Source organism: Plecotus auritus (assembly GCF_963455305.1).
Source record: "Plecotus auritus genome assembly, chromosome: 6".
NCBI lineage: Eukaryota > Metazoa > Chordata > Mammalia > Chiroptera > Vespertilionidae > Plecotus > Plecotus auritus.
Genome location: NC_137773.1, coordinates 14,250,687 through 14,276,847, shown reverse-complemented (window position 1 = coordinate 14,276,847; position 26,161 = coordinate 14,250,687). Strand labels below are relative to the sequence as shown.

The following is a 26,161-nucleotide window of genomic DNA, read 5'->3' as shown; positions in this document are numbered from 1 at the left end:
GGGAAGCACAGTTGAGGTGGCCTTTATCTGTCTCTGCCCGTGTGGTCCCATCACTTTCAAAAGATTTTTCTGTGCTTGGGTGATTGAAGCAGTACCTGGCCATCCAGTGGGTGGCGGGGGGGGGGGGGGGTGGCAGGGGGAGGGTAGCAGTGTGGGTTTGTGGGCTGTTCAGCCACAGGAACAGACTGCAGTGCTGCACCAGTCTCTTCCAAAGGAGGAAAGGAAGACCAAGACCAAGGACGAGGCAGAGGGCGAGGGCGTTCCTTCCGGAGGGGCGGGAGGGGCTGTGCCCACAGAAGGGAGTGGTGATGATGTTTGGAGACTGGACGGTCCCCATTGCAAATTTTATGACCAGGAAGATATTCTTTGGTCTGATGGTTCTGGAAACCTTTTGCAAGTGGCACTTTTAAACAAAGACTCTCTGCTCGAATCTTGGCTGTTTGCAGACCAAGAAAAAAAAGGCATTTCATTTTCTATCTGCCAGTCTATTAAACACTGGCTCAGCCCTCACCCTGTCATAAGTGTGCTACCCCGCCCTCAGACCACAGATTTTATAGCAGCCTATTAGGCAAAAATGACCCATGCTTCCTTGTTCTTTGTAGTAAAAGAAAGAAGTCAGCTTTTGTTGTTACTGTCGATACTCATTTTATTGTTGGTTTAGAGCCAAGAGCCAAGGAGACCAAGAACGGGCTCCTTTAGAATGTGGCCCTGTGCTCCGTCATGACTTGGCACCCCAGGGGATTCAGAGGCAAGTTCTGACAGTGTTTACAAAGGGAAGTACAGACCTGGTGGTGCCAGGAGATGATGGGACCAGCTGACTTGCCAGATGGGCAGTTGGCAGAGAGGAAAGTTTAGGAACCTGCCAAGAAGTGAGGGGCGGGGGTTGGGGGTGGGGGAGGGGGTGCGGGGCGGGAACCAGGAGATCCTCCGGGGCTGCCCCCAACATGGTCCATGGACTCATTCCAGGATCTGCCACTCCTGCCACAGATATTTTACAGGTAGTCAGAGCCCTTTAAGGCAACATGCCTTCCAAGCTGGAGAAGGAGCCTATTTGAGCCAAAGGTAGACTATTTCCTAGCTGAGGGGGGGCGGGGTATGCTTACAGAGGTCCTCATCTTGGTTGCTCACTAGAACATCAGAAATAAAAACATGAGTGCTCAGGCCCTACCATAGACCAAATAGGCCAGTGTCTCAGAGGAGAGGGCTCAGCATTTCATTTTACAAAGATGCCCATTCCCCGCCCCCTGCCCCCATGTCCCCAGAGACGGGATCATTTGTCCAAAACAGAGAGCTTTCTTTCAGAAAGATGACTTAAAACTTCGATTAGTTACCCATCCATCTAGAATGCATGATTTGAACAATTAAATCATCCAAAGAAGCTCAAGAGGCAGAACAATGATGGGAATGTGGAGGCCTCCAGCTGGGCGAGTTGACTGAAGCCACAGAGCTAATAATGGTAGAGCTGAGATGACCCCAAACGTGTCTGACCCGTAGCTGGAAGGGACCTTGCAGGTCAGCACGAACATTATGTTATTTGAGTTTTAGAACAGCTGGTGAGAGTTGTAAGTAAATTATTTTCAGGTAATGAAAGGGATAGAAAGGGCTCTGACGTGTTGCTATGGTTACCCAGCAAGCCAGTAGCAAAGCTGAAATGAGAACCTACGTTTCCTGACCCTTAGCCCAGTGCCCTTCCTACCTGGGGATGCTATTGTCCCACTAACCCCAGATCTTCAAGCGAACAGACTGGAGAATGACTGATGTGGCAGTTCATAAAGAGAATGTGTCACCATCCGCATCTGCCTAGACAACAAGAATTGGCTCTTAATCTGTGTGTCAATTTCCTTATTGTTCTGGAATGAACTTAGAACTGCCTTGAAGAGTACCAGTAAGGGCGGAAGTGACATCCAGGATCAGGATATAGATCAGAGGTTAATGTGTCCCTTTCGCTGACCAGCAAGCAGTGAAGGGCCCCGACTAGAAGTTAGACTGGGTTGGCTCAGGGTTGCAGTTTTTCTGGGTGACTGAGATTTGTCAGGTTGAACAGGGGGGCAGTGAATCTGTGAGCCCCAACTGAGATCTACCAAGGAAAGGCTCCTTTCTCTCCCCCTGGGTCCTGGCAGAGACATTCTCAGGCACATGGGCCACCCGTGGTGTCTAGAACTGGAAAGTGCCAAAGACACACACAGTGCAAGACCTACAACCCATGCCTAATCAGAATTAGGTCTTGCACTGTGTGTGCGTCTTTGGCACTTTCCAGTTCTAGACACCACTAATTCATGGTTCAAATATTTAGGTAAAGAGCTGGGGGAAGGGCACCCCATTTAGGAGGACAGAATTAAATAAGAGAAAGACTTGACAATATGGAGGTCCTGTTGTTATCTCATTTTGGGGGAAAAAAAAAAAAAACTCAGGAAAAAAAACCACACCAAATCAAAGAGCGTCCTAAAGGCATCTACAGATAATTCATCTTGCGAGTTTATGAACATCAGATGTCTTAACACATTGTTATCGTTTGATCCTCGGTAATGTTGCATGTCTGTGCATAATAACAAAATAGAACTAACTCAACTTTTTAAATTGAATTTAGAGAGAGAAACATTGATTTGTTGTTCCACTTATTTATGCATTCATTGGTTGCTTCTTGTATGTGCCCTGACCGGAGATCAAACCTACAACCTTGGTGTAGCAGGATGACGCTCTAACCTACTGAGCTACCCGGCCAGGGAAGAGTTAACTCAGTATTGTACTCAGAGTTACAGAAGTAACCACCCAGACACACAGACTCACAGCGTTTTTTCCTTGTTGCAGTCAGAAAGCACAGCCCTGGGTTAGGAATATGAGGCAGCAAAATGAACAATGCTTCTGACATCTTGTCAGATCCGAAAAACCTAGAACCTATAATTATATGTGCTGTGATTGCAAAAATGTTAAATATGTGGAGTTATGCATGTGTATTAATGGGGGAAATAAAAGCCTGGAAGGAAATTCACCAAAAGGATCATTTTGAAAATAGTATTTTCTAATCATGGCATACCAGTCCTTCAGGTTCCTCTTTAAGTTTGTGACTTTTTTAAGACAAGCTGGGGTTCCCTGTGGCCTTTCTGTGAGAACAGAAGATTCTAGATCACGTGTCTCTTAGAGAAAGAGCAAGGTGCAGAGGAAAGCAGACGGGCAGGAGCCAGAGGCCCGGTTCTGGCCTTCACTCCCAGGGAATGCTGTGAGATCTTGTAGAAGAAACTCAGTTTCTTCCTCTGCTCCCTGGACAGTTAGTGATGGGTGTCCCTGTGGATCAAATGTGAAGGGACCACATGCAGTGAGCTGCAGGGTTGAAGAACCACAGGGGCCAGGCAGTTAACCTAAGGGAGTGAATGTGCTGAGTAATTCTGACATTGATGTTTTTGCTTCATAACAACTGAAGATTCTTTTTGATGATCATGAAGAAGATATTCTCCCATTTTTCTTGAAATGCATAAACCTGTAGGCTTATCTTTTGTTTTTCCACTTTATAGAAACAGGGGCATGGCAAATATTTCTCTTTCCTCTTAACTGTATTATTGGAAAAACATTGGACATGCCACTGGCCCTCTGCTCAGTAATGGAAGTGAGGCAGAGACTGTGATGAACTCGAGATTACATGCCCAGACTAAATGGTGTCGATTCTTTAATTCAAGCCAATTTCTTCCACAGGGAAATGCTGGCTTAGTGTGAAGAATTTTCCCAACTCCGTTCTTTAAAAACAGAAGCCAGAAATCTATGTTTATGTGAAATCTCCTAATTTCTAAATACTAAACATTGAAAATGAACAAGAAGTGTGCATGCCCAATAAAACGTGTATGAGGATTGCATACAAGACCAAGGGCTGGCATTTGGAGAGCCCTTCAGGGTTTTTATTGTCTTTTGTCTCTCACACCCCAGAGCCCCCTTCCATCTCTCCCCAGTAGAGGCCACTTGCAATTCAAAGAGGAAAAGGCAGGGACTTACGATGGAGCTGCTGAAGGCCACAGAAGACTGTGCGTTTTCCCAGCGCCCCACGGACCTCTGTCGGGAGTGGCCCTGGATGGGTACCCGGGCACTCTGGCACCTCCTCAGAGGCTGGACGCCTCCTGGGCTCTTCATTGCTGCTGGGCCCTGGGCCCATCTGGCCGGGAAGGACAGGCACTGGTATTGGGTCCACTCTTCACTGTCTGAGTCCAGCTCCTTTGGGACCTCCAGTCGCTTGGCTGCAGGAAAGGAGTCCTGTTATTGCCCCTGTCATACCTGGGCTGGACCATGGCTGGGGCGATCCCAGACTCCAAGTGGGGGTTAAGAACACTGAGGAAGAACACTGTGCTGCTCTGGCAAGCAGGGAGCTGGCTACCCTGACCGGAGAAAAGAGTGCAACCACGTCCCACAGGTGCAGGTGCTGGCTCCACTACCTCCTAGCTCCGTGGTTCTGAGCTTTGGCTAAACCCATGCCTCCATTTTCTCAGATAGGGGGTTAAAAAAGTACTGAACACTAAGGGTTGGTTTGGAGTCTTGGAATACTCTAAGTACTGATAATGGTAGCTGTTTTTATTATCAAAAAGGATCAGAAGGGCCCAGCCAGTGTGGCTTGGTTGAGCATCGACCTATGAACCAGGAGGTCATGGTTCAATTCCTGCCAGGGCATATGCCTGGGGTTGTGGGTTCGATCCCCAGTGTGGATCATTGCTCTTTCTTTCTTTTTTTTAAAAAAATATATTTTATTAATTTTTTACAGAGAGGAAGGGAGAGAGAAAGAGAGTTAGAAATATTGATGAGAGAGAAACATCGATCAGCTGCCTCTTGCACACCTACTGGGGATGTGCCCGCAACCAAGGTACATGCCCTTGACCAGAATTGAACTTGGGACCTTTCAGTCCGCAGGCTGACGCTCTATCCACTGAGCCAAACAGGTTAGGTCCATTGCTGTTTTTGTCTCTCCCTTCTTCTCCCTTCCTCTCTGAAATCAATTAAAAATATTTTTTTATAAAAGGATCAAAAGGTCCCACAAAAATGGTTACCATCATGGCAAAGGGAATTGGGTTCCCTATAATATCACCTCCTTTCTTTCTCCATTCCTCATACTCAAAAGAATGCTGCTCTCTTGAGAGTTTCTTCTCTCAGTTAAAAAGTGTGTGTGTGGATGCATGTGTGTATGGGGGACGGAGCTGAGGGGATCAGGTCAGCTTTACAGGCCATCTTTAGTCCATACAAGATGACAGTCTGGGCACTTTATAGCCATATCTGCTAAGCTGAAGCTTTCAAGAGACCATGGAGCATGGAAGGCATTTCCCAGGTGTATCAAATCTGACCATGCGCCTAGGCCTGGCCTGTCCTCTCAGGTAAGGTGACCCGAGAAATTCTTAAACCTGGGCATGTAATTGGGACATGTCCCCAGGCCACTCCTGACAGGTAAAAATGTGTGTAAATGGCGCAGGACAAAGCGACTGGAGGGCCACACACAGATCACTGACAGCCTGTGAGCACATGAAGGTTCACAGGTGACGAGAACAGCACTGATCTGTGACCAGGAAGCCTCAGGGACACAGGAAGCTACTTTCCACAAGCCACACAGCCTCTGTGGGGAGCCAGCATGATGTCTTTAGTCACCCATCCTCTAGGAGAGCAGGTGATTCTTTCAGGAAGAAGGATGGGGGCCCCCGGGAGGCCTTGTACCGTTTTCTTGGTGCGAGTACTCGCTACCCACGATGGTGCAGCGCCGGAACACCATCTTGTTCTCGGTCAGCGTCCCCGTCTTATCGGAGAAGATGTACTGGATCTGGCCCAGGTCCTCCGTGATGTTGAGGGCTCGACACTGGATGGACAGATCGGTCTCCTCATCGTACAGGTCAAGGTCGTTGTGCAGGAAGAAGACTTGACCGAGCTTCACCAGCTCAATGGACACATACAGGGAGATGGGGATCAGCACCTGCAAGAGACCGAGTCCCAAAGAGTCAGAAGCCAGGCCGGTTCCGTGTGTCAGGACCCTCTCTCAGGACCCTCTCTCATGAGAGGCAAAGGCATTGAACGGAAAGCTGAGGTCTGCTCGTGTGATGGACTTTCTCTGGGAAATCAAAGGTCCGTGCCTCATGCCTCCCTTGACATTCTTAGGGGATATGCCTTCTTCAGGCAGGGGTGTCGGCATGAGGCAGGCACTCGCCATTGGTTGTTCAATGCAGAGCGGGAAGCTGGTGAGGAGTGGTTGTGCCTCTGTCCGGAGCCCCCTGACTCCTCCTGGATCCCAGTGCCATGGAAGATGGCCTCCCACTTTTACAGGTGTTCAGACCCATTGTTGATTACTGGCCACTGATTCAATACCTAATATATATTGAGGGCTTTGTGCGAGTCACATATTATTCCAGGTCCTGGACATGGCAGTGAGCAGAACAGAATCCCTGGCCTTGAAGACCTCAAATTCCAACAAACAAACAAATATACACTGGGTAGTGGTGAGTCTCATAAAGAAAAAGTAAAGAGGGTAGAGGGTGATGGTTGGGAGGGACTCTTATCAACCATGACCTTTGAGCAGACACTTGAAGATGGGGTGTGTCCTGAGGATATCTGTGGGAGGAGGAGCATTCCGGGAAGCTGCTGGGCAGTGGGAGTGGGCAGGGTGTTGGGGGGTGAGAGTAAGTATATGAGTGAACAGGACAGGGAGGGAGTCAGGGTCCAGATCATTGAGGGCTTGTTGGTGGCAGTAAGGACTTTGGACTTTACTTCAGGAGGATATGAAATCACTGGTGGGTCTGTGCAGAGCAGGGGTATGATCTGATTCACACGTAAAAAAGGATCACTCTGCTAAATGAATGAATGAACTAATGATTCAGAAGAGTTCACCAGTAAGAAGACAGTGAAACACCCTCAAGTAGTACAAGAAATTGAGTGTAGATGAAGCTGCATCATCTTTTCATAGGTTGTAGTTTCTTATAGAACCTGTACATCTTTTTCTCCTTCTCGCATGTAGGTTCTCTGTGTTTTTGTTTTTCCTTATAGGGTCAGTGCCCACTCCTTGTGTTTTTAAATCTCAAGTGATAAAATACTAAAACACTAATCTGTGGTTTCTTCCTCTCAGTATTTAGGGTTTGACAGTTCTCTGTGCTAGTTTATCTTCTTTTATTCCCCAGTTATTAGGTTTCACCTGTTCAGTATCTGGCAAAGGGCCAGGCACATGTAGGTCACTGCTGTAATCTTACTCTTATATAGAAAATCCTAATAAATATTTTTCTCCACGATTATCTGGGTCCCCTCACAAAGCAGGGCTGATCCTGACATGACCCCGAATGGGAATACTTCCAAAGGTCCACAAGAAAGCAATGGACATTTCCCCATCTCAGTCCAGGCAGTTCCTTCTTGGGGCCAGCACTGAACTTTCCTTCACAGAGTTGTATGGTATTGGCCACAGGCCTTCGTAGCCATTCGTGAGAGAGGAGCTCCTACCTGGAGCAGGATGATCATTGTGAGGAACATGTAGAAGCCCCCAAGGGCAAGGGGAGGGAAGCTGCCCTTGGCGTCCGGCACATCGAAGGGAGGGTGTTCCCTGAACGTCCCGTTCCAGAGGCTGTGACCTGAGAGGAGGCAAAGGAGGATGAGACAGAATCTCTATTTAGTTCCAAGGTTGGTCAGTTACATCAGCCCTTAACCTATTCCTGGACATGAGTATGCTTTGGAGGAGGCCACCCTTATCCTATATAATAAAAGGGTAATATGCAAATTGACCCTAACGGCAGAATGACCAGAATGACCGCTCGACCAGTCACTATGAGGCGCACTGACCACCTCTCGGTTCCTTCCCCCGGCTGGCAGGCTCCAATCACCCTATGGCTAACGGGGAGCCAGGGGTGGGTGGCGGGGGACGTGGGCGGTTCCAGGCCAAGGCCCCAGCCCTGCTGCGGGTCCCCCCACACACAGAGGGCAACCCACAGTGGGGGTGGGGCCAGCGAGTGGGGGGGAATGGGCCGGCCTCTCGGTCCCTTCCCCCGCCCATCAGGCTCTGATCGCCCGAGGGTGGGTGGCAGTGGGGGACAGGGCTGGCAAGTGGGCAGAACAGCCGACCTCTCAGTTCCTCCCCCAAGCCAGCAGGCTCCGATCACTTGATGGCGAACAGGGAACCAGGGGTGGGTGGCGGCGGGGGATGGGGCTGGCTGCGGGCAGCTGGGGAAGATGGCCCTAATGGCAGGCCAGGCCTATGGACCATACCCACACACGAATTTTGTGTGCTGAGCCTCTAGTTCTATATAATATAGCTGTGTGTGTGCGTGCTCATTTAGCTCTGAAGTAGTCCTTCATACAGCTTACATGTCAGTATCTTGGTAGGCATTAAGTCTGTCCTGCCAGAGGAGAGTATCATGGGGATTGCTTACATTTTCATGAAATTCTGTGATACGGGGGTTGGAAATAGAGAAAGGGACACATGGTCTTTCCAGTTGTGAGATGGGAAGTGAATGGCTTGGGAGTCTTGACAACCTTTACCCACCCTCTATACTTCCCCCATGCATTCTGGGCTAAGAAAAAAGAGCCACCACCTTCACACAGTCCAAGTGAACATGTGATAAAGAACCGGGAAGGGAGTTCGCTGAGCGCTTTCACCGCCTGCAGGGGCCCATCGCTGTGTGTGAGTCATTCTTCTCAGAAAGAACAGAATTCTGCCCCTCCCATAACTTTCCCAATTTATGTATCATTTGGGCAGTCTGCCAAGCTGATTCTGGCTTGCCTGCACCTTATCTCATTGTGTGACCTTTTAACCATTAACTTCCTTTCTCTGGGGATACAGTGAGATGATCTCAAATGTCCTTTCCGGTCCCGACATTCCTTAAACAAACCTGCCCTGAAGCAAAGGCAGCCAGTGGTTCCTGCAACTTGAACATTAGCCTGCTCTATTTGGTCAAACATTTAATGAACTCGCCCCTAATGCCTTGGCAGGGTCACACCAAATGATTTCTTAGGCCTTATATGGCCCATAGGCCAGTTCCCCACCCCTGTTAAACCAGTAAGTTGATGTTAGTTTTCTGTGCGCAGCCCTCCCTGAGGGGACAGACTGTCAGGGATCCTGTCCACGTGCTGGCTCCTTCCTGCTGGACCAGGAGCTGGGACAGGCTGGCCTTGTTATCCTTCACGCTAAGGGAGTGTCTGACTTCTGACAGTATTTCTTGAGCAAATAAATGATAGATGATATTCCTAATATTTTATGTAATTAATACTTAAGAGATTTCAATTGGAGATCATATAGAGGAAGCTTTATTTTTTATGAACTCTATTTTATAGATGAGGAAACTGAGGCTCAGAGAGTTGAAGCAACTTGCCCCCCCGCCCCCCCCTCCAAAAAAAAAGTAGATTACTGTGGCACTGTGTGTTGTTCTTCCCAGAACATTCCATACCTACAGCTCCGATGAGGCACATGAGGAAGAGGAGCCCGATGCAGAAGAAGATGTCCGTGTTCATGCGCCGCTCGATCTTGCTGCGCTTGTACCGCGGGCCGCTGTTGTTCAGCATGGCTTTCGTCTCGTGGCCTGCAAGCAAAAATGAGCTTGTCAGTCACTTGCCTCCCATTTGCCTCTGGTCTGGACCATAGCCTTGGCTCTGCTCACAGGAGCCCACAGCAACAGAAGGGCCTCCTGCCCTCACCTGCCTCTGTCCTGCCTCAGGGAGGCTGCTGAGAACCACTGGAGAGGCTTCTCACAATTGGTCAGCAGGTACTTATTGAGCATCCCCGACATGCCAGCCACTGGTGGGCGTGGACAGAGCTACCATGCTCAGGTTGTGCCCTGCACAGACCTAGAGGTTCCCCTCATTTTGTAGTTGTCATAGATTTGTAAGTTTATTATGACACATTTCTGGCAAATGACAGTAAACGGTTTTGAGGGCTCTTTCTAATTTGCACAAAGGCACTGTTATGGGCTAGTGGTGGTATAATACACTGCCAAGACAGACGACTCACATTCTGGTGAAAATATACAAGGAAACTAATACATGAGATAACGGCAGTCAGTAATAAATCCCATGAAATAAACAATAAACAAAGGGCTAATAATAAGGGTTGGTTTTGGAAAACATAATCAGGGAAGGCTTCTCAGCAGAGGTGACATTTAAGAAAGACTTGAAGGGAGAGAAGAGTTGGGAGAAGAAGGTTTTAGGCTGGGGGAATAGTAGGTGCCAAGGCCCTGGGGCAGGACACTGCTTGGGGCCAGTAATTGTCATATTTGTCTCTTTGCCTAAGGTGTTGGTGTTGCTTGGGTAAGAGTGGTCAGGGCCAAAGGCCTCCACCCCAACATTAAATCTGTACAGCTCCACTCCTGACTCGGAGTTCTGCATGCATAATGTTTTGTTCAAAGAAAGGACAACAACATTTGAAAACCACTAATCTCACCCAACCACCCCTTTTTCTAGTTGGAGAAAAGTAGAAGGGACCTGCCTTAAAGAAAGAATAAATGACCACCAGGGCCCCACTGAGAAGCCTAGGTTCTCATTCCCAGCCTATTTCTCCTTCCAAGCAGCCCCTGGTGGTACCCAAGCCACACAGCCAGCTGCTGAGTCAAGCTGAGACTCTGTCTTTGGGCAGAGCCTGTCCTCTAGGGCTGCTAACTTTTAACTACCATGCTGTACTCCTTAGCAGTCAAATTAAAAAACACCAGTCACATGTGTTTTTCTTTTGTGTGCAAAATTAAAGAAAACGAATACATCAACTCCAGTGGTGAATGCGTTTAATGCTGTTTAGCTAGTTGCCCCGTGGATTTAAAGTGGCAACAAAACAGCAGGACTAGCAAACTCCAGGCTTATTAAATTAGACTCAAGTCACTGCAGTTGTGAGGGGGCTTGCATGGCACAGTGAGCACAGCCTGACGGTGCTGACGACACAGTGCCTTCCTGACTTCCTCAGGGTCACCCCATGCACGGGGCCCCAGGACCATTCTCTTCAAACACCTGCTCCTCACCATTTAGATCCCTCTATTCTTTTGACAAGAGCTGGACTCAAGAGGGGGGAGGCTGCATGGTGTAGCCGTTAGAATGTGGGTTCTAGAGTCAGAGCTAGACTCTGCAGATACTTGACCTTGGGTTACATACAATTGATACCAGGAGACAAGTGACCTTGAGTGAATGATTACCTTTGCAACTCAATTCCTTGTCTGCAAAATGGGAGATGATGGTTGTGTATATATTTGGGGCGGGGGAGTGGATTAATATACACAAAGTACCTCAATGCATTCCTTGTACACAGTAGGGGTACACACCTGCACACTGGATCTCTTCCTCTACAAAGCTCAGTTTGGCTTTTTTGGGCCTTTGATACCGAGGATACTCCTATTTTGTCCGTCCGTATTGTCCAGGGAGAGACTCTAAACCAGTCTTTCTCAACCAGGGGGATTTTACTCCCCCAATGACATTTGGCAATGGCTTGAGAAGTGGTGGATGCACATGTTGAGAAGGTGGTGCTAATGGAATCTAGTGGGTAGAGGCCAGGGATGCTGCTCAACATCCTACAAGGTAGCCCCCACCACCAAGAGCAATCTGGACCTGTAAGTCAATCGTGCCAAGACTGAGCACCCCTGCTCTAGATAATAACACCGAAAACAATTAGCACTCTTTTTGCTCACACTTTTTGAGAACCTAATATGTGCTAACCTGTTTCACAGGTCATTTCATTTGAACCTCATACCCCTACAAGCTAGGAACTTTTAGTGTACCCGTGTCGAAAGCTTAGCCAGCTAGCACTGGAATATGCAGCTGGTGAGTGGATTTGAACCCAGGCAGCCTGACCCCCCAGAGCCACAGTGAGCTCTCTCTAAACCTGTCCCCTCATACATCATTCCCATCATGCACATAGAGTTTCTCCTTTGTTTCTGATCACTCAGAAAAGCAAATCTAAGTCCATGTGGGTTTTGTTGCTGGGGCAGGGATTGCTGCACAGCTCACCTTTGGTGGGTCTACCAGATGGCACTGAACTCATTACCAAAGACCCTTCAAAACAGTCACCCGAACTGACAAATACAATCCCTCCTTCCCCCAAATTAGGGAAAGCTAGCTAGATTGTGTCGTTATTTGTTTAAAAACCTGTGTTTTCTTTTGACAGTCCCCAAAAAACGAATTTTAGGGTAGATTGACGTTTAGAATGCTCTTCTAAACGTCCATCAAAAGTTGGGCTCTACTCAGACCAAAACAAATCAAACAAAACAACAAGCAAGGTATGCTAGTGAATAAAAGACCCAGAGACATGTATTCTGGAGTCCTCCAGTGAAAGTAGACACCTCGGGGAGACCGTGTTTCCCCTACAGAGGAAGAAGTCTGCAGTTGTCAATGTTACAACCGATAATTTATTGAGAACCCATGGAGCACCAGGTTCTGGGTCCCAGGGATACCGTAGTTGTAAGACTTTAGATTTCATTGTAAGATGTGTTGCTATCTTTTTAATTGGGAAGCAAAATGGCAGTGGCAAGCTTAGACACACCATCATAACTGCAGCCATAACATGAATAAAGATAAATAACAAATAATTGCAAAACACAATGAAAACCCATCACATTTTTACATGCTAGATGCAGTGTTTTTCATGTGTTGGGTCATTTGATCCTCGAAAGTACTCTATGAGGCAGATACAAATATTTCCCCATTGGATAGATGAGGAAGCCGAGGCACAAAAGGTGAAGTGAGTAAGTTTGATGAGGTTATTCCTCAGGCTCAATAAGACACACTTCATCTTGCCTATATAGTTAGTGTCACAAACCCATTGGAGGTGAAGGAGCAGGAATCTCCCTCCCTGTCTTGTTCAGTTGAGTGACAGTAACTTGGAATCCAACATGTCTCTTGTGGACCGAGTGAGCAGCTGTGATTCCAGCCTCAGCTTGCTTAGCTGAGAAATGGGAAGTTATGTGACTCTACCCCTTAGAACTGATGTGAGTTTCCCCTGGTGGAGATGGGTTTGGAGGAGGGGATAGAGGAGGGAAGGTAGAGAGGGACCAAAGAAACTGTCCAGGGACAATGACCTGCATAGATGACAATGCCAGCAGCCACCTCGGTGTTTCTGATGGTGCAGCCTCGGAGCAAAAGACTCTCACTGCCAAAGCCGGTCCTGGTCTGGTCAGGATGCTCCCTGGGGATGAGGAAAGACGGGGAGTAGTTTGGTGGCTTCTCCATGCCATCACTGGGCACAATGGTATCTCCGTGGCATCCCAGAACTAGAAGCGGTGAGTGAACACGATCCCTATCCTCCCTCTTTTTCAGAAGAGGGGTATTAACTTGGAATCTAGTCTCCATGTTCAAGTGCAACTCCTGATAGCTCCTGGGGGGCTGGACCGTGGGAGGAAATGACCCACCCGAAGGAAATCCTCATTCCCCACCTGAAAGGGATCTGGCTTCTGGCCTTACAGGGACACCTGTGCTCCCTTCAGGCTGTGGTCTCGTGCTTGCTGTCACCTGGCTGCGGGGACGGAACTGCACAAGCTGACGGTCTGAGACTACAGCCGACACCAGGCAGGCCTGCCTCTTGGATGTGAGCTGGGTCAGGAAGGGCAGCTGGCGGGCTCCTCTCCTCCAGCTCCTTCTCTCGCTGGCCTCACTCCTGCACTATCCTCCTCTGGCTCCATCTCATCAAACAAACAAACCTCAAGGAAGGTGGGCAGGGGACTTGGTGCCATGTAGGGGAGGCGACTTCTTGGAGCGGGATGGAGTTTGTTTTTCTCGCTCCAGGCTCAAGGAGATTGCACTTTTTTGCCTCACACTTGAAAATTCTGAGTCCAACTAACACCAGGTTTTACCCTGTATCTGGCCCTTCTTCTACCCTCATGCCTTTCCTTTGGGAGTTTTCAGAAGTTTAAACATAACTTCCCCACAACACTGGGGTGAAGAAAAATAATAATCAGAACCTTTAGGGCTTTTTCTCCTTCTAGGTCTTCAATACTTCTTTTTCCAGGGCTGGTATATGTGTATTTTTTAATGTATTAACTCAATCATCATGACAGCCTTATAAGATAGGGTCATGTGATCGTACCCACTTTAAGATAGGGAAACTGAGGCAAGTTCAGAGAGATAGTAAGGGGCAGAGATTCAAACCCAGGAAGCCTGGCTCTAGAGTGCTCTATTGTAACTAAAAATATCTTTTAATACTAAGTATTCCTTAGTGTGTTTATAAACTACATTGTCTGATGTTATTTTATTTGACTCTTCAAGGCTCTGGGGAGTAAACAGGGTGATCATCCTTCCTCGTGAAAAAGGTGAAGCTCAGAGAGGATGACAGATTTTTCCAAAGCCACACATCTAGAATGTGGGGCATCATAGGACTCAGGAACCCAGGCCACAGACACCAAACCTCCTGCGGTTTTCACTTTGGTTTCTCTAGCTGTTCTTTGTGATAAAAAAGAAAGAAATTTCCTTAGGACCCGAATGCTTATTTGTTTGGCCATTTTAAGGAAAAAATGTTTCTCGCTGAAGAGGAGATATTTACCAGCAGCATGTGGGCATGAGATACTTACATGTAACCCTTAAATTTGTTGAGGTGATTGCTGGGTTTTTCACACACGATGGTGTTGTGGAAGTGTTCTGGTTTGAACTGGGCCTCCTGTGGGAGAGAGGATGTCACAAGATCATTAAGAGGGATCTACTTTTAATAGATCATCGGGGAACTAATCGTTGCGAATAAGGTAATCCCTGCTTTGTCGCAATGTGATAGTTGTCATGTATTAGAAGAAAAAGTTAAATCCTCATGAAAGAGGAGAACCTAGATGCAAATAAAATTTGGACTGACAGCAGAGAAAAGTTGGACAACCGCCCATGTCCAGAGACCACATGTCCTCTGCCTTGCAGGATGTTTAGTAGCATCTCTGGCCTCTATCTCCCAGATGCCTGCCGCATGCTCGCCAGTGTGACAACCAGAAATGCCTGGGGTTGAGTCGCTAGACCAGCACTGCCTACAGACCTTGATGGGAATGTTCTGTTCTGCACTGTCCAAAATATGGAGGCCACAAATCATAGGTGGCTACTGAAATGTGGTAGGACTAAGGAACTGATTTTTAAATTTTATTTAATTTTCACTGATTAAAAGTTAAATAGCTACATGTGGCTAATAGCTACCACACTGGGCAGCACAGAAATAGATGATCAAAAAGAAGAGATTGTATGTCATGCCATTTAGAGATTGCCACAGTTAATGTTCTTGTGTCTGTAATATTCCCAAGGTTTAAAAAATACATATACACACACGCACACACACACATTTATGTATGGACACATATATACAGTTATGCATTTGAAAACTGAGATTTTGTGTTCATATACTTGAACATTTTTACATCTTTTTAAAAATTCTTTACATCTTCATTAATACCTGCATAGACACCTGCTGTCTGAATGCCACCATATTCCCCTTCATCATTTCACTATTGAACATTTACATTATTTTGATTTCTTTTGCTATTGTAAAACTTCTGTGAAAATAGTTGCCAATAAAACAAAATAGCCCTAGCTGGTTTGGCTCAGTGGATAGAGCGTCGCCTGTGGACTGAAGGGTCGGTCCCAGGTTCGATTCCAGCCAAGAGCACATGCCCGGGTTGTGGGCTCGATCCCCAGTAGGGTGGCACAGGAGGCAGCCAATCAATGATTCTCTCTCATCATTGATGTTTTTATCTCTCTCTCCCTCTCCCTTCCTCTCTGAAATCAGTAAAAATAAATGGTACTGACTGTACTTTTGTTTCTGCCACAAAATAAATGGCATTGACTGTACTTTCGTTTCTGCCACACACCATGACGATAACTTTACACATATTGTCAAGCTTACAGCTATTTTATGAAATGGGAATTTTAATGATCCCCTGTTTAGAGTTGGAGACACTGTGGCCCAGAAGGGTTCCGCTGGTACCCATGGCCAGCGCTGGAATTTGAAAGCAAGTCTGACTAGACCATCTGGTGTTACTTGCACAGCACACTGTCCTGGTGAACATTCTTGGAGCCAAGTACTTGAAACACTTCCTTGACTCTCCACTTTTCTCTTTCTTCCTTCTGTTAGTGTGATAACTATTTGAGTTGTATAATCTTTTCTGGTCCAATGGGGGTGGGGATACAATGAGGGGTGGGGAAATCTTGCTTTCTAATTCTAGGACTACTACTGTGTTCAACTCCTGAGCCTCAGTTTCCCCATGTGTAGAATGGGACTAGTGCCACCCCCTTGTCCATCTCATTTGTGCCCCAGGAGACAGAATCCACATGGGAAAGGAGTGAGAGGTGCAGCATGCTAAGCAAACAGAAGGAAGAAATGCTAGGGGCGGGACTAGAAACTGTTGCCTGGGTAAAGCTTTTAGCACAGGAAGTGAATTTATGGCTGAAAGCTCCAAGGTACAGCTGTTCAAAGGGGCAAATTGATTAGAAGAAATGATAGCATTTTCTGGCTTCGTGTAAATATACTGTCCATTGGATCTGTGGAGGCACCAGCATAAATAAACTCTCCAGTCACTTGAAATAAATTACCCATCCAGGAGTTTCTAAAAATATGGCCCTTTTCCCTCCAGGTATCGATTCTTTCAGGGACAAACACTTGCCGAGTTCTGAGATGATGACAAATCATGCTGTAATTTGTCAGCTGCTTTTGTGCCCTGATTAAGCCGTGTGCTTCACTCTGATCCATCCACTCGGCTCGCTGCTGGCTTTCTGAATCCAAACACAGTTCAGGGAGGAGTGGCCTCGGGTGTCTGAGAGCTAAAGATCATGCTGCAGCGAGTCCCTGATGTCTGTTTAATGGGACCTGGTGGATCCCTGGTAATGGCCAAGTTTCCCTTTCTTGTCCCTCCAAGGGGATTCCCAGTGACCTTCCTCTTAAAGTGCCCCTTGCTTTGCTTTGCTTCTGGGCATTGGCCTTGGGTCCTCTGTCTCCCTCTCCTCTTGGAGAAGTGACCTTGCCCTTTCTAACTACCTGTCCCCTGGGCCACCTTCCTTCCCTCCCCAAGATGGGCTGTGGAGAGGGGTGTGTGGGCCCTGCTATATCCAAAGACAACCCCTTAGGCCCTGCTTCCTTTGAAGCATTTGCCGAAACTCATTCCTGGGAGCTGTGAGGAGAGACCAAGGACAGGAGAGCATCGCCACACCTTCCAACTCTGCCAGGCCCTTAATTGAATCAGGAGTTTGGATTCCCATCTGATTCCCTGCCTCACAGCTTCTCTTAGCTTGTGGATGAAGCTCACCTAAGCAACTTCTTTTCACACCCAGCCTTCTGCCGAAGTCTCACTAACAGCAAAACGGCCAGGAAAAGAAAAACTCTTCCCAGAAAGAAAAGTGCATGCCTCTGCATTCTCCGGGCCAAGCCTACCTATCCTGAGCACGTAGTATGTTCCAGGCACCTGCCATTAAGTCCTCACAGGAGCCTTAAGAGGTTTTGACAGATGTGTAAATGGAGAGTGAACTAAAGCCATTGCTTTACGGTTGGTAAGTAGCAGGGCCAGGATTGCAATGGATATGATTGGAATCCAAAGCCAGTCGTGATCATCCTCACGATCATCATCGTCATCATCGTCATCATCATCATCGTAGTTATTCCTCTTCCTTCTGTTAGTGTGATAACTATTGCTCTAGCATCTATTGGATGCTTATTTTGTGCCAAGAACCAACTATGTATTTTATACATGCTATCTCCTTTAATTCCCTGAAAAGGATCTAACTAGTCTCACTCATTCATGCATGCATTCAAGCATTTATTGAATGTCCATGCTATCTGAACCAGAGTGAGGGAGAATCAAAGAGAAGAGGTGGTTGACACAAATTAATTATTGCAGCTGTAACATCACTCAAAGTTCCCAGTTCAACTCATGTATCAATATCGGTATCTATGAAAGTAGAGGAAAATCAGCCAAGGCCAAGGATCAGTGTGTAATGACTCTCCAGGTGAACGTACTCCTCACTGACCTATGGCCCAGAAACAGCCAGCTGCCTCCTCCCAGCACCACTGGGAAGGCCACGGGGAAGCAAACAGCCTGAAATATATTCCAGTAACTGGAATAGGCCATTTCACTTGCACTAGTCTTTTTTTTTTTTTTTTTTTCAATGACTTCTTTTTTATTTTTTATTTTTTCCATCACCAGCCAACAATGTCCTCTTTTACCCCCAGTTGATAGCTTTTATTTATTTATTTAATCTTTTTAAAAAAATTGTTTGAAGTATTACATATAGTAGTACATATATCTCCTTTATTTTCCCCCATTGACCTTCCCCTGGCCTCCCTTACCCCCTGTCGCATGCCCTCATCCCACCCTCCCCAGTGTCTTGTGTCCATTTGTTGTGCTTATATGCATGCATACAAGTCCTTTGGTTGATCTCTTCCCCCCGCCTCCCCAACACTCCCCAACCTTCACGCTGTAATTTGACAGTCTGTTCGGTGCTTTACTGCCTCTGTATCTATCTTTTTGTTCATCAGGTTATAATGTTCTTTATTTTCCATAAATGAGTGAGATCATGTGGTATTTTCTTTCATTTCCTGGCTTATTTCACTTAACATAATGCTCTCCAGGTCCATCCATGCTGCTGCAAATGGCAGGAATTCCTTCTTTTTTATAGCAGCATAGTATTCCATTGTGTAGATGTACCATAGTTTTCTAATCCACTCATTCACTTGCACTAGTCTTAACTGTTACTTTTCTAGGCTTAGTTTCCGCTATTCTTCATAGTTGAATTTCAAGTTGGTCTATGCATATAATTGCATAAAGGCGTAAAGGCATGAACGCTCTTTTGAAATACTTTGTAGTTTTCTGGTGATTCACTGTCCATTCTACTCCTCTTTCATGAAGAACCATTTAACTTCCTTATGGGAAACTACCTCTCCTCCATGGTTTCTGAATCTCAATGGGAATTAAGTCAAGATGCCCTGCCCCCTAGACTCTCCCACTGTGGGACTTTGACATGAGTGGAATGACTCAAGGAGGAAAAAACAAATGAGACCATTAAGTAATTGCTGCTACCCATCTCTCCCACTGTACTGTTTCCTGGTTCTTGTTTCTGAGCCTGAGTCTTCAGCTTGCCTTTGATTCTGTGAGCTATATTGTGTGCTTCTTTCCTTCCATCCCATCCCCCACCACATTTTTTGCAATAATTCTGTTTTGCTTAGTTAGATCATTTCTGTTGCTTGCAGACCGAGAATCCTAACCAGCACAGTGGCCTACTCAGTTGCATGAGCATATCTGGGCCTTTAAAAAATAATTATGTTTATTAATTTGGTAATGTTACAGTTCAGAAAATGATGCCTCTTATTTATTTGATCTTATTTGATCTTCACAACTCTCCCGTGACATGTTCAGGACAGGTTATTCTGTGTTATTGGAGATAAAATGAAACATTGACTACTCTCAAGTAATTTGCCCAAGGTCTCACAGCTCATGAGCACAGAGGCTTGTCTGGTTCTAGAATGTGTACCGTTCTTTGCTTGATTTAACTATTTAATGCTGTTTGCCAATAGAGCAAACCCTCTCGGCCCTTTTCATGACTTCTTTGCAAGTTTTCCATATTGATAATTCTCTTAAACTTTCATAGCCAAGCTCAAGAGTTACACCTCTTAAGGACCCTCTGTCCACCACATACCATTCCCATCTCTCCTTCTTTGAACCTAGACAATTCTTAAATATCTATACCACTCACTTTAAATTGGTCTTATACTTTTAAGTGCCAAGTACCAAGCTATTTCTATAAGCCAATCGGTAGATTAAGCATGGCAACTGGTCCACAAATTCCCATATGCACCTAAATGTCATCTGTAGACAGAGTAAAAATAAGTCTCACTTATACATGGTTTTCCAATTTCTACAGGAATTCTTGAAATCAATAAATTACAAATCCATTTTAAGAAGTCATCAAATTCATAGTAACTCTTTGTTATTATTTTCTTAACTAAAGGACTCTGAAAGGACAACTACTTTCAGGGAGGAGAGCTTGGAGGGGGTGGGTTAAGATTTCCAATAATTTTTGATAGACACAGGGTTTTAAATTTAAAGAAAAATGGATCCCTAGTTCTAAGGTCTTAGAGGATAGAAAGTATATCTTAGAGCACTTTGAAAGCCCTCCACAGCCATTAGGAAATATTCAAGGATGGTGCTGTTAATTGAAAAAAGAGAAATTAGCTCAACTCTTTCTTTAAATACAGAATGCATTTATTTACAGTTGTTACTATGAACCTCAGGTGGTTATGAAAAAGAAGAGTTGAACCAGGGATCATCAAACTTCTGTGCAGCTCTGAGAGTCTGTTACCCATACAACCCTCCGCTAGAACCACCCCTATCACCCCCACTCCTCTCCCCACCCCACTCAGGGGTTAGGGTGGCAAAGCAGCAAAGCAGCAGTGGTAACTCATATGTGGTGCATGCCTGTGGACTCTGCAGGGACCAGGGTTACAGGGTACACAATCTCCACCAACTCTGGCAGCTATGAAGGAGGTATACTGCAACCTTGCAAGAATGCTATTTAAAGTTTTGCTTTTTTTTTTTTTAGCATACTAGTTTGGATAAATTGTAGAAGCAAATGTTCTTCATGCCCCAGCTGCTGAGCCAGGTGACAGAGGTTTCCTTCCTGGCATACAAATTAACCTGCTGATTTCTGAGAATCCTCTCTGAAAACTAATGACAGTTACCAGCACTTGATAACCTTCTTGCTTCCGGGCGGGGTAGAAGTCCTTTTCAAGATCAGCCACAATAGGCTGACTGGCAGGTACTGTTCCTTCTGATCTGGGTGAGGAAATAGTCTGCATATTCAATGACTCTGGGTCTCTCCTACAAAAGCACACAGATTGATCTGGAGGGCTCTGCCTTATAGTAGTCCATGTGCCCTTTTCTGAAGTGGACAAATACAAATGTTGACTAAATGTAATCTTGAAATCTTTCTTTAAAAATTATTTTATTGATATTTTAAAAAAATGTTTTTATTGATTTCAGAGAGGAAGGCAGAGGGAGTGATAGAAACATCAACGATGAGAGAGAACCACTGATCGGCTGCCTCCTGCACTTCCCACACTGGGGATGGAGCCCACAACCCGGGGAATGTGCCCTGACCAGAAATTGAACCATGATTTCCTGGTTCATAGGTCAACACTCAACCACTGAACCATACCAGCTGGGCTTAAAATCTTTCTTTTTAAATCGAGGTAAAATTATATTAGTTTTAGGTGTCAACATAAGAGTACTGAGGTCATGGCAAAAGAAGTCAGGAGTCAATTTGAAGAAGTTCCCACTGAGTGGGACAATCAATAAAGGTAATAACTGCACTGATTTGACATCCACTAATATGATTAAATCCACAAGTTCATATGGTTAGTAAAAAGGAAAAAGCCTCATCAGTCACCTCTGGAGGATGCTAGGGAGTCAACTCATCTAACATTGACATAAACATGCACAGACACAAATCTAACCAGAATCTGATTTAGGCAGTAGATCTAACTACCAATGTTAGCAATATGTCGTATGGGGAAGCATGTTAAATGGCACCACAGGGAGACAGTGCAATCAGCAAAATCAAGACTACAGGAGATTTTACAGACAAATAACCTGGTTTACTCAGAAACAAAAACTAAGTATGCAAGAAAAAAAAAAAAGCAGAATAGGCAACCTATAGAACAAGAGATTTAATAAGCTAATCTCAATATTTGAATACTGATTCAGACAAATTAAAAATATCCAACACTGATCTGAAAGTTGATATCAAGGAATTTATGTTTAATATTTTAAGTATGACAGTGATATAATGGTATATTAAAAAAATCATATTCTTAAGAGACAGATATTGAAATATTTATGGGTGAAATGTTATGATATAGAAGATTTGCTTCAAAACAGAGAGAACAGGGTGGGGATAAAGAAAAAACAGGATTGATCATGAGTTGATTATTGAAGTTAGGTGGTAGGTACCTAAAAATTATATTATTCTCTCTACTTTTATATATACTTGAACATTTCCATAATAAAAAGAAAGGAAGAAAGGAAGAAAGGAAGGAAGAAAAAAGGAACTCTGCCTGAGTTTAAATCTGAGCTCAGCCAATTGTGAAATGGGAATAATCAAAGTGCTTATCTCATAGAATTATCTCTGAGGAGTGGAAAGAGATATAGGTATACAACACCTAGAAGAACTGTCTATGCCTATTTTTTTGTGCTCAATCAAGTTATTTAGTCATACTACTTATTATGATATATTATTATGTAGATCCTATATTAAAAGAACCCCAAACAACATGATCTCAGCTCAACATTTAAGCAGTTATCAACAGGTAGAAAGACAGTATTATTCTTAACAGAAATATGGGGCAGGAAAGAGGATTTTTTCCCTGGTTCTCAGAGCAGGCGAAGTTGAGGTGATAGGCTGCTACCTTCTGCTTTATTTAAGGTGTATCATCACTGAACTGGGATGGCCTTAAATGACTCCCTACCCCACCTCAAGTCTGTCAGAAAAGTAATCCTCTGCCTAAATACAGGTTGGGCAAGAGCAGGTCTTACAGTTGTTCGTGTGGAAAGTAATATGATCATTAATTAATAAAAGAAGAACAAAGTTAGTGTTTCACATACACACAACTGTAAACCTACTTTGGCCCACTCCTGTATGTTAGTCAGCACACACTTGCACTGCAGAGGGTCCAAGCTACAATGGCTGTTCCCGATTGAGCAAATGGCTTAAAAACAGTAACCATCGGTGGAATTCAAGCTACTTAAAAGGGAGAGCCAATTAAGACTCTTTAACCTGGGTCCTGGGCAATACACAGGTAAGCACAATTAGTACAATAATCAATGATGCCGGGGCCAGTGCTTTCAAACTTTAATGTGCACATAAATCACATGGGGATCTTGGTAAACTGCAGACTCTGGTTCTGTCTGGGGTAGAGCGTGAGATTCTACATTTACCACAAACTCTCAAGTGATGTTGAAGAGGCTAGTCCGCATCTCACTTGGTGTCACAAATTCTTGGTTGGCACCAGGAAATAATCTGACACACACTTCCATAAAAATTAGGATCCGGTGATTTGAATGACAGGTAACAATTGGTTCAAAATGGCATCACTCCTGCTAAAGCCCATGATACCAAATCTAGATTTAATACCCGACCTAATTGCTGTTTCAACCTTCCCCACTAATGCAACCTTAATCAACCAGTCTAAAATTTTCTGGTCAACATCAATGAGGTAATCTATTATGTTGCGGTCTCTCCATTAATCCCTCCCCCGCTTTAGTGGCAAATGGCACAATAAAAACCCTCACCACTCCTTTCCCTCCAAAAGATGCCCTAGTCTAAAATTAATCCTTTTTTTCTTTTGTTAATAGCTCCCTTGACAACCCTTCTTCCTATAAAAACTTTCCACATTTTATGACTCCTCAGAGCGCCATTCTAGTTACTAGATGGAATTCTGCCTGATTTGTGAATCCCTTAATAAAGCCAATTACATCTTCAAAATTTACTCAGGAATGTGTTTGATGTGAAATACTAATTGGAATAATTAATTTCTGATTCTTTGGTTTGATAACTGCCCAATTTCCCAAAATGAATGGCACACACTCATTTCCAGATGTTAAATGCCTAGTTCCCATCTTTGAAATCCTTTTAAAGAAGAGGAATTAGGCATCAGAATGTCACCAAAGAGAAAACTATACATTTAATTCTCTAATGATGTCCTCTTAGCATAGTAATCCTGATTTTAGATTCCTCCCCTTTTGGCCCCTTTCTCAGCAATGAGATATGGGAATAAATATTTCTTGAAAAGTCAATAATTTTGTGAATTCAAAGATGGTTCATCACAATAAAAGTTTCAACTGAAAAAAAAATTGGCTAAGTTGAGTTGCATTCTGAAAAGAGGATTTTGAAACCAACTCTTTGGCAACCTTGAGAATGACTTGGTGTGTCATAGAAGGAAGATTCTTTTGAGAAGCTCTTTCATATTTTAGAATTTCATTTGAATTTCACTCCTTACCTTTTGTGATCATGGGTGTTCCACAGCCCAGCTTAACATTTCCCTCAAATTTGGACAGGAATGCTAAAAATTGTTGTGCTTAAAAATGGTTCTGAGGTTAAATAAGTTTGGAAAGCTCAGAGTTAGGGAGTTGAACCAGCCTCTTGACTCCAACTCTTCTCAGAGACCTTAGTATGTTAATGCATATTGGAATGCCCAAGAGGAGTCTATAGGACACAAGCTTCCCAATCAGATTTGACCATGAACCTTGCTTCTCAAGAATTATCTCTTGAGCTAAGGGTTTGGCAGATTCCACCTTGAGAAATATTGGTCTTAGGGAGCTGAAAAAAAAGTTTGTTTTATTGACTTCAGATTAACAGAATTTAGTAATCTCTCATCATCTGTAAAATGATGAAAATGGGTGTAGGTACATGTGTTGGGTGGGAGGTTTCCAGAAGTCTCAGTGGTTAGTAAAAACCCTTTTGGCAAGGTGACGGTCTCATAGACATTAAGGATTTAGAGGGAAAACATGCTAACAAAAATGATTAATACTTATTTAAGATATTAAATTTACCCCCAAAAAACTATATGTAGGTGTTCAAAATTTTCTCTGAGACAACTGATCAAATTTGCCCTTTCTGTACCTCAGCATTTTCATCTGTAAAATGGGAATAGTAATGTCCACCTCACAGGGAGTTTGCAAGGGCTAAAAGAGACAATGCATGGAAAAACACCAGTAAAGGTGAGAAGCAAAAAGATGGTAGTTTTGTTCTTATTGCTGTTAGGATTTTTTTTTGAAGTACTTGAGGTGCACCTTCTCTTTGTTGTACAGCTTCTCAAGAAGATGGTGGTAGCCCTGCTGGCGTGGTTCAGTGGTTGAGCATCGACCTATGAACCAGGAAGTCATGGTTCAATTCCTGGGCATGACACATGCCCAGGCTGTAGGCTCAATCCCCAGTAGGGGGTGTGCAGGAGGCAGCTAATCAATGATTCTCTCTTATCATTGACTAGAGCCCCAGTGCACGAATTCGTGCATGGGTGGGGTTCCTCTGCCTGGCCGGCGATTGGGCCCATCTCACCCAGTCTGGGGGAGGGACCATGGGAGGATGGCTGGCCGCAGGAGGTTCGCTGTGAGAGAGCACTGACCACCAGGGGGCAGCTCCTGCAATGAGTGTCTGCTCCCTGGTGGTCAGTGCGCATCATAGCTACCAGCTGGTCATCTGGTTGTAACAGTCACTTAGGCTTTTATATATATAGATGTTTCTCTCTCTCTCTCCCTTTCCTGTCCTCTCTGAAATTAATAAAAATATATTTAAAAAAAGGTGGTGGCAGGCTCATATAAAGATATTTTGGGGAAACATTTAAAAAATATGCATGTCCAGACCCAGGGCATGTACATTAAAAAAACCACAAGCCCTGTAATGTAATTGGGGGCAAATCCCTAAATTGTAATCTCACCTCTTTTGCAGTAGTCCTGGAATATGTTCCTTGGAATAAAAGGTTTCTGTGGTTAAATGTTTAGAAAGACTACACACTAGTAGCTGCCCCATCAGTTCCCTGGGCTTTTTGAAGTATCTGAGACGTCCTGCAGTGCACAATATTTGCAAACTTTTCCTTCTGAATTTATCTGACTTTGAAACATGTACATTTATTGCAACTCTCATCAATGTCTTTGTTCAATATATTTGAGGAAAAACTCTATAATACAGAGTTAAGCAGAAGAGAATTCTACCCATTTCAGAAATCTTTTTATACTAAAGACATAAGGGAGAATCAAGGTAACAAAGAGCAGCCAATTCCTCTTCCCCAGGCAGCTAAGTCTAGTTTTATTCCCACTACTTATATGTGGAAAGATTATTGAAAACTAGAGGCCTGGTGCATGAATTCGTGTACAGGTGGGGTCCCTCGGCCTGGGCTGCGATTGGGCCGATTGGGACCAGCTGTGGGGGGTGGGGGGAGAGGGACCGCGGGAGGTTGGCTGTGGGAGCGCACTGACCACAAGGGGTCAGCTCCTGCATTGAGTGTCAGCCCCCTGGTGGTCCGTGTGTTATCATAGCGACCAGTCATTCAGTCGACTGGTTGTAATGGTCACTTAGGCTTTTATATACTATATAGATGATAAATGAGTACTTTCAAGTAAGTATCTCTGGGTAATCTCAGTGTAATAAAGGGCCAGGGAGATGAGCTACTGAAAACCTTAAGAGCTAAGACAATGGACAAACCTGGCTTTGAATTCTGGTTCCGATACTTCCCAGCTCAGTGACCTTTGGCAACTTACTTAACCCT

General features: G+C 44.9%; 1 protein-coding gene across 1 annotated transcript in view; it reads right to left on the bottom strand.

Moving 5' to 3' along the window:
* LOC308250649 (phospholipid-transporting ATPase VB-like) overlaps positions 1–26,161 on the bottom strand; it is a gene marked incomplete at its 3' end in the record, with an annotated part of 60,595 nt that overhangs the window by 16,264 nt on the left and 18,170 nt on the right. The window contains exons 4-9 of the mRNA XM_080673323.1: positions 14,460–14,545; positions 12,975–13,081; positions 9,375–9,506; positions 7,438–7,565; positions 5,677–5,929; positions 3,982–4,220 (exon numbers count right to left, since the gene is read on the bottom strand). Of these exons, the coding sequence (XP_080529449.1) occupies positions 3,982–4,220; positions 5,677–5,929; positions 7,438–7,565; positions 9,375–9,506; positions 12,975–13,081; positions 14,460–14,545 (945 nt within the window). The remainder of the gene's footprint in view (positions 1–3,981; positions 4,221–5,676; positions 5,930–7,437; positions 7,566–9,374; positions 9,507–12,974; positions 13,082–14,459; positions 14,546–26,161) is intronic.